General features: G+C 38.7%; 1 protein-coding gene across 2 annotated transcripts; it reads right to left on the reverse strand.

The window, feature by feature from the left end:
• Positions 1-292: 292 nt before the first annotated feature.
• On the reverse strand, positions 293-5,461 carry glrx (glutaredoxin (thioltransferase)). Of its 2 annotated transcripts, none has more exons than XR_014537154.1 (3): positions 5,176-5,461; positions 1,815-3,508; positions 293-1,662 (listed from the first exon to the last, which is right to left on the reverse strand). XR_014537154.1 is itself a non-coding variant. In XM_083564223.1 (3 exons), the coding sequence occupies exons 1-2, from the start codon at positions 5,377-5,379 to the stop codon at positions 3,395-3,397; spliced, it is 318 nt and encodes a 105-aa protein (XP_083420349.1). In that variant the 5' UTR covers positions 5,380-5,460; the 3' UTR covers positions 293-725; positions 3,383-3,394. The 2 variants fall into 2 exon arrangements, 1 of the variants encoding a protein (XP_083420349.1); XM_083564223.1 differs by having other exon boundaries at positions 293-725; positions 3,383-3,508; positions 5,176-5,460.
• Positions 5,462-9,321: the final 3,860 nt, after the last annotated feature.

Consider the following 9,321-nt stretch of genomic DNA (forward strand, 5'->3'; position numbering starts at 1 on the left):
GTTATTTTGTTTTCAGATTTGTTCAATAGTTTTTGGATTTGTTTTCTAATTAGTTAATTTGTTTTCTTATTAATTTGTTTTTGGATTTGTTAATTTGTATTGTATTTCTTGGCCATCGTACTTATGCCTGTGATGTTCAGGTGTCCTCAGAATTCTGGGTTTATAGTGTAGCTTGTGTTAGTGGATTTTAAGATAATTGTAATTGTAATGACAGGCGTTTTGTGTGATTTTGTGTTTAGTTGCACGGTGCAACTGGTAAATTGTTCCCCGAAAATGCACTAGACACTTTTAATTCAATGCAGATTATTTTTTTTAATGAAATGCGCTAAATACAAAATTTGCCCAATAAAATGTAACATGATGCAGACCATGAAAGAAAAAGCATTAGTGAATTAATATTTCTTAAAGTACATGCATAATGAGGTTTATTGTATTATCCATGAGTTTATATTAAGGCAATTTTATGATCATGATGCATTTAAATGGTTATTATAATAGAAAAAGCATAAGGCATATAGATATGTGGTGGGGGGTGAGGGGTGTCGCTGTGTTTTCCTCATGGTCACAGTGCTGCTGTTGGACAGAGGAGGAGCGGGACCAGGTGGAACGGCTGCGCTGGCCCTCCAGAGGCTACCTGCAGGAGCTCAGCGAGTACCAACAACGCAGACGGCAGCTGCGCAAATCCCGCTGCAGCATCATGTGACCTCCCCCCTCCGAGTGGCATGCTGAAGAGGACGAGAGAAAGCGGAAAGATGAGTCTCGATACACGTTGGAACTCTGACCTTTGATTCTGTGACATTAGCGCACAATCATGTGATCTCAGAGACCCCGAGTGGACACTGTGGCCACAGACTGGGTTTCTCTTTGGTGCCGTATGACGTGGATCTGTACACAGACATAAACTTTTCCTCCCGTTGGAAACTATTTACTACAATACTATATGAACGTACGTGAAGGAGGATCTTGGTGCAGAACACGGAGCCAAAATCGTGCCATCAGAAATTCCGGTTTGAAGACGCGTCAAAGTCCATTTTGATTTCGAATTGGATTTGGAATGGAGTGTGAATGCTGAGGGTTTGTAAAGGCGGTGCTGAAACTGAATCTCAAGCTTGAGGACATTTACGATTAACGACAAAATGTCATCCAAATGCCCGGATTTGTGACAAAACCATATAATCTTCATAAAGTCCTGCCGGTATTCATATTCTTTTTGCATTGATTTTACAGTAAAGTTGCAGGAACATGCAGGGAAATCTAACGAGATCATCGATTGGGTCCAAGTGTTGAAATCATTCACAACTATAGTACAGGTAGTCCCAGAGTTACGATGGAGATGCGTTACATTGACCCGAGCTTAACTTCAGACGTAAAGACGTTGCCTAGCCAACCCAGGAGTCTTAAAGAATGGTGATCAGTATGGGCTTGTTTACTGTAATTAGTTATTATTTTAACAAATTACAGTATATCATTTAGCTAAACAGAAAGATTTACAGTACCATAATGTAAAAATACAGTACAGTATACAGTATATATGTATGTGGCAGTGTATTTAAGCTAAAATTGTAAAAAAAAAAATATTGAAAGTTTCGCATGGCAGGCGTATTTTTGACGTATCAAAATTGTCGAAACTAGGATTGCAAAATTCCAGGAATTTCTCCAAGACTGGAAACTTTCCCTGGGAATTAACAGGAATTAATGGGAATAAACTGGGAATTTCAGAAATTGCACATTAGCCTATAACAGGGAAAAAAAATCCTGCAAGATCATTTGGGTTAAAACAACCAGATTTAATGCGATTTCAGATAAATTTCTACCTGCACATTAATCAATCGCATGCACACAGCACAAGACTGCAAGGTTACTGAGGCCACGCCCCCAACATGCACTCCATTCCTTTATAACACATTGTTTGTTGAATCCTGCACACAAAATAATGTCGGGAAAATCTCCATCTTGTATCGAGTATTTACGTAAATGATATAAATGATATACACGTTAGTTTGAAACGTCCTTGTGCTGTGTGTACGCTATTGTGCAACAAAATTATACTAACCATTAAAGTAAAAATGTCCTCTGTATTAGTTTGCATGCATGTCATCTTATGACCAAATGCAATGTTTATATTTATGTTTGTATATCAAACAGTTGAAATGTCCCCAAATTTCGAATGAATTCCCAGTAAGTTTCCAAATTGGCATATTTCCAAAATTCCCAGTACAAGTTTCCGAAACTTTCCCAGACATTTTCCGCCTCGTTTGCCACCCAAACCTAACCATCGTAACTCGGGGACTACCTGTATATAAAAATCCAAAGATGGCTGTCAACAACAACATACAATTACCCGATTATGATAATTTTTATACATGTATAGAAGATCTGGTGTTGATTTGAATGTTGTTCTGGATTTGCATTACTCATCATTCATCTTCTGGACCCTGCATCCTGGTCAGGGTTTGTAGTGGATTCATCCCAAGAACAAGGTGGGAACAGATCCTGGATTAGACCCACATTTACATACATACTCCCAGAGTTACAGTACCTGCATGTTTTGGGACAGTTGAAAGGAAACCCACACGCTGGGATGGATCCCTGGATCCCTGACTCTCTTCCCTGTTCGTTCCTCAAGCATGAAATTCGTCTTCACGCTTCGCCTCGCTCCTTTACAAACCCTTTGAGTTTAAAAGCTCGGATTCAGACGCAACCAAAATCGAAGCAATATTCGCGCTGGGGTTTTTGATGGCATGATCCGGACTCGGTCGAAGCTGGAGGAATATACTCCCAAAGTGTTAAACAGGGTAGGGTCAAACACATCCTCTCCAGAGATGTTTCTCCCATCCTCATGGTCTGCCACGGTCTCGTCATGGTGAGATTTTCTTTGATCCGTGATTACAGACTTCAAATGTTTATTTTTTTGCCATGAGATTATAATTTTACGGCCGATGCGAACTATTTTTATAACATATACATCTGAGATTTTTATTTGGGGGAGGGGAAATATCTGTATATGTATGTATTATGTAGCCAGCATGTGGATTGTTAAGTGCAGGAGATTGTGTTGAATCTAGAGCCTGTTTCTGGCTGTCTTTAGTCTCGTGCAGTCCTGTTGATCTTCATCTCAAACTGAATAAAAGGCATTTTAGAAGGATCCCGAGATCTTGTCTGTGTCTGGCCGAAACAAAGCAGCTGCATCGGCGGGTCCTGCCCTGAGCGGCAATTTATTATTTATTTCTTTTCTTTTTATGCTATAAAGAACTGAGTGCTGTGTGAGGGATGTGAGTGACTGAGGAATGAATGGAGTGGGAGAGAGAGTGAGATGAGCTATTTATGAGCTATTTATGTTATCGTGTGTGTGTGTGTGTGTGTGTGTGTGTGTGGGGCTTACGCCATCATCTTGTCACTGCAGTGCGCCGATTTTCTGCAGCATGCCTTTCAGTTTGCCGCTGTTGTCCAGCCCTTGTACGTCACTGCCTCCTCCGATACACTCCCCGCCTATAAATACACGTGGAACCTGCACACCACAATACACACAAGACAATGAGTTCCAGACACATGGATCCTTTTTTCTGTTTAGGTAAAGCAGTCAAAACATTGCACTATTTCCATCTTTTCCTACACATACTCTCCTTCAGCAAAACGGTTTGGTGTGTAATGTCGGGGGTCTAGATTTCCAGTTTCCACGCGGATTTAATTCGTTTCAAATTTTCTACTCGCCTCCAAACACATTCAGTTGTTCAGTATCTTGTATGTCTTTATCTTTTAATTAGAAATTTGGGAAGATTTATGTAAACTGTACATCGGTTTTTAGGTCACGGTCCGGTTCAATTTCTTTACGGTTTGCAAAACAAAATTTCTTGTCGTTTGTCGGTTTTTTTTATTGTGCAGTTTATTATTATCAGCACTTATGAACATCAACAGTTTATACTTTTTAAATAATTTTCATTCCAATGCCTGCTTGGTTAAATAATATATGAAATAATATTTTATAAAAACAAAATATATAAAAAATAAATCAAATGAATACACTTTTTTAATTATATAGATTTAATTGAGTAATAGATTCAATTGTAAAGAAAATATATATTGATTAAATACAACTTAATAAATGAAGAAGAAAAAAAAATATATAATGTAATTTGTTAGAACCCATTTGGGTAATACAGATGTTTATATAAGTGTGTGTGTATGTGTATGTGTGTGTGTGTGTGTGTGTGTGTGTGTGTGTGTGTGTTTTAAATTTAATATTACATTTTTTAAAGATATGATCTACTTAAATTGTTCTACTTATTTCTGCATACTTTAACAAATGTCTTCATTTCTTCCATCTTTCATTCATTTACTTCCTCGATGTGTGGAATTGTCCGAATTTTCTCCTTCTAAAATAAATTTTTTACTTAAAAACGCAAAATAATCAAAACATAATGCGCAAAAACAAAATGTGAGTTTTACAACGCACTACAAATCGTATTTCCAGTATGGAGCGAGTAACCATGGTGACACTGCACTAACTATAGTTTCTTGTTTCTTTTTATGCAGTTTGCTGATTAATGCGCTCTCTGACCATCCAATCAAAGGACGTGAAAATGCCGACGTTATCGGACGCCTGCTAGAAGGCCCCGTGTCTCGAACTCGAAATCTGATTGGTTAAAGCAGTTTACAGAACTCACGGCAGATTTCATTGATCCCCACAACACGTGATGTGATGGTGAAATCTGATTGGATAGAAACTCAAAACATGAACAGACACTCCTTGCAGCGGCATACCTGAGAGAAACGCCATGAAATGAAGAGACTATTGGTAATAATTTCATATATATATATATATATATATATATATATATATATATATATATATATATATATATATATATTAATGAGGAGAAAATATATCAAAACTATATAAAATATATTTGTGATTCTGATAGATGTTAGAAAACACGTGACTGTAGTACAGCCCTATTGCGTTCTCTCAGGGGGCGTGGCCTGTTTGACGTGAGTCAACAATTCCGTTTCCGAAAGTTTAAAGCAAAAAGCACTAATTGGTAAAAAAAAAAAAGAAAAATGTATTTTTTTACTTAATTAAGTTTATAATAACAGAGGTTTTGCGAGCTCTGTATAAGTATAAATTGCTTTAGGAAAGCGGAATCAAAACCCCCTCAAACAAATCAAGTGACTCACGGTCCTAGCGCCGGTGATGTTCTTTAAGTAATCCTGAATGGCGCCCATGTCGTCTCTTCCGCTGATGTCGACGAAATTTAAATGGCCGGATTTGAAGCTGTATTTGGACAGCACGTCTTTGGCGAGTACGCAGTAAGGACATGAAGGTTTCAGAAAAACTACCACTTGGTCTCCTTTGATTTGAGCTTGGACAAAGTCAGCCATGTCGTCTCTCCTAATGTAGTAACTGCGGGCAAAAACACAGGAACTAGTCAGTGAACGGGGCGTGTCCCAAATAACAGGGTGTGTAGTGCGCTAGTAGAAGAGGAGCCGTTCTGTCATGCGCCTTTTTCTACGTAAAGTGCAGAAAGTCATTTGGGACTCAGCAGTTTTTGCCTAAGTAGGATATACTGGTGCTGCTTCCTCGTGGTGTTGCTGTGGGAATAAGGAATCAAACATGGCTTTGAAAATGTTGCTTATCATCCCAACCCTAATAAAAGATAAAAGAGATAAATAAACCAATAAACATCACAAAGTTCAATGGTTTTCACTAATACTTTATTGTTATATTTATTAATGGTTGCCATTACAATACACCAGCTGTTAACCATTGATCCCATTACCAACGATAACAATGCATTAGGACGCTTTATGGCGTCCTAATGGTCACTATTGGTTTCCAGTAGATCACAAAATGCGATAGTTGAATGTTTTCTGTTGGCCTTAAATCCACAAGACTCTGCCTCCAGTACAAAGTAACAAAACACCAGTAAAGACACAATTTCCATTAACACCAATACACCTAAAGGTTACTCTCCATCACAAAGCGATGAAACTGGAGAAACCCACCACGTCACGCCCAAACATACCAGTTACAAAGCACTGGGACTGGAGACTCCTTCCTTTTCACTTAAACATATCCGTTACAAAACACTGACACTGGAGACTCCTTACTTTTTGCTTAAACATACCATTTACAAAGCACTGGGACTGGAGACTTTTTCCCGGTTGTCCAAATATATCCTAAAAAAAACCCTCGCCATTTCAATGATTTTCTATGATTTTTCTACAAACACTTTTCTCCACGTGTCTCTGTAAATGAGTTGTCACTATACAAATGACAATCTATTCAAATTAATTTATGCTAAGGAGCACAAACTAAACTGTGAGCCCGGTTCCAGTTTGCAGAATATTTATCATCATAAAAATATATTTGTTCTTCAGGCAATAGTCTAATGCTTTCTCGTATTCCCAGCTCCTGCACAGCCCCTATTTAACTCATTACTGACAATTTCTCTTTAGCTTGGCGAAGTGATTTGAGGAGAATCGGACAGCATAATAATAAAAAGTAATAGCTGAAGGGAAAGAAATAGGATCTGAATAATTGAAAATCTGGGACGATGCTGCCAGTGTCAATATCTGCTGCTATATTTATGCAGGAATGAAAACAATAGCAGGTCGGACGTGTTCTAAAAATATCAATCCGTTCCGTACGCTGCGAAACAAGGTGGATCAGTCGCTTCGCGTTTGAAGGATCCTACTGACTGGAAAATTAATTTAACTTCTAAAAAACTAGCATATAAAATCGATAATACGTACCACTTAAAAAGTGAATTCCTCCCGTATTCATCTTTGTTTTTTTTGGACGTCGGTTTATTATCAATTTCATCAGTCAACACGGTTCCTCTACGCTGTGCATATATAATCCTAGGCAACTCCGATGATGCTCCTACCGTATTTTCCGGACTATAAGCCGCTACTTTTTTCCCACGTTTTGAACCCCGCGGCTTAAACAACGAAGCGGCTTATTTATGATTTTTCCTGGGCAAACTTTAAGCCAAAAAACTGAACCCCATAACATTAGACCAATTACATTTCCGAACGGAAACGAAAAAACGCACCTCACCTGTGTTCTGAGCTCCACGGCATCGGGAGAAAAAACTTCCATCGGGTGATTTTTAAACGGACGACGATGCCAAAAGATAAACTCCCAAGAGAAATAGTTGTAAAAGGAAGGAGGAAGACAGTGAACAATGACTTTCTTGGTCGTCTACTGTTTAGATACAAGCCGTTGTAACGCGTTGAGTCTGGGTGAAGGGAGAGCTCGCTAACTCCAGTTGCAACAGAAATCATATAAGCACAGACAGGTTTCCAAAACTCTTGCTTTTTTATTTTTCTTGGCAACAGCATTACGGGTTAGTCAAAGAAACTTAGAAATGAGCATCAGAAAATAAGGACATATTCCTCGGTCTCCACACATGCAGTGATAGCGGAAAAATGCAGTGGCAGGCTATTCCCAAAATACCGCTCTGATCTTAAAGGAAGCGCAACAAATTTTACCCGTTACACCGTGTAACAGACACTGTCTTTCGTTAAAGCCTGCGTATAGTTCATTAGTTTCAATGTAGACAAAATCCTTGTCAAATTCAGTGGTGCGGTTTATATATGGGTGCATTTTATAGTCCGCAATGTTAATTGTTCTACATCTCTGACTTGTTTTCCCAGTCTAATTAGCCCACACTAAATCATCATCATCATCATCATCTTTACATACACAATATGGACAGAAGTTTATGGGGACTTTTTAAGCATCTTGTTCCACATTGAGTCTCCATTTGCACTTGTAATAACCTCCACCTCCACTCTACCTCGAAGATGTTCCACTAGATTTTGGAAGGTGTTTGTTGAGATTTGTGTGAGATTCATTCAGCCACAAGGGATTTTGTAAAACATACACTGATCAGTCATTACTTTGACATTATGACCCCTTTTGCTGCCAAAACAGCATGAACGTCTTCAGCAGTTTGAGCTACAGAAGCTCGTCTGTTGGATCGGACCACACGGACCAGCCTTCGCTCCTCACGTGCATCGATGAGCCTCGACCCTGTAGCTGGTTCACCACTGTTCCTTCCTTGGAGCACTTTTGATAAATCTACTGACCACTGCAGACCAGAACATCCCATTAGAGCTGCAGTTTTGGAGATGCTCTGAGCCAGCCGTCTAGACATCACAATTGGTCAAACTCTCAAATCCGTACACTCACCCATTTTTCGTGCTTCAAACACGTCAACTTTGAGGACAAAATGTTCACTGTAAGAGATAATGTTATGCCTCAACGGAGCTTTGTGCATAGGGGGATTGTAATGCTGGAAACAGGTTTGGGTCTCCTAGTTCAAGTGAAGGGAAAATGTAATGCATCCTACTTTGTGGTAACAGTTTGGAGAAGCAGCACATATGGCTGGAAAAGTCAGGCGTTCCAGTATATTATTTCTCCTATGGACCAGACACAATCAGCTGTGAGCACGAATTGTTTCTGAAGGTTTTGAAGTGTGTGGGAGGATGTGAAGCATGTTTCATAAAATCTCTGATTAGTCAGGCTTCAATCTGTTTGAAATGACGGAGATGCCTTTTAACCGATATATGAGTTTATATAAAGGGATTGTTGAGACATTTATAGCATTTGGCAGACAAACAAATCGCTCTGGATTAAAGTGCATCTCATTTATGGAGTATTTACGAAATTAAGGGACTTGTTTAAAGGGTTGTTGTTTTTTTGGTACGGCTGGGATTTGAACTCGCCTTCGGATCCAAAGTCCACTGCCGTAACCACTAAAGCTACCAAGTCCTGTTCATAAATATATATAAACATTTATATAAAATAATAAGTATAAGTAAACCATCAGATAAACCTTTCTTGGAAAATAAAAACATTCCAGCTTGACAAACAGCTCAAGTTCAAGAAAGAAGCATCAACATTTTGCCAAGTTCACATTTTTATTGAACTCATGTAATGCATTTCTCAGACGAACATGTTGGAAATAGAACAATCTCAGTAAACCCTGTCCCGCTTTCAAATCATAAATCAGGGAGTCAGATTTTTTCCAACATTTCTTTTTTTATTTTTGCATGTTTCCATTTTGTGCCATAACCAGCACGTAGTATCCCGTCCCTCTTTAAATGGTTAGTGTCAAACACATTTAATGGTCTCATTATGGAAAGGAAAAAAAAAAAAAAAAAAGCAACCAATTTCAAGTTTAAGCATGAATGTGTTAAGGAAATTGATTTCTCTGCAGAAACTAGTGGGGACACCATTTGGAGGGACACACACACACACACACACACACACACGGGCTCGGACTAAAAAAAAAAAAAGGAGGGAGTGTGTGG

Source organism: Silurus aristotelis (assembly GCF_946808225.1).
Source record: "Silurus aristotelis genome assembly, chromosome: 16".
NCBI classification, from domain to species: domain Eukaryota; kingdom Metazoa; phylum Chordata; class Actinopteri; order Siluriformes; family Siluridae; genus Silurus; species Silurus aristotelis.

What these genes read in the sequence shown, in the direction of transcription:
- glrx (XM_083564223.1), bottom strand. Translation starts at nt 5,379, where the DNA reads ATGGCTGACTTTGTCCAAGCTCAAATCAAAGGAGACCAAGTGGTAGTT. An exon ending in ACATCACCGGCGCTAGGACC is followed by an intron (nt 3,509 to 5,175) that starts GTGAGTCACTTG and finishes TGTGGTGTGCAG; the next exon opens with GTTCCACGTGTATTTATAGG.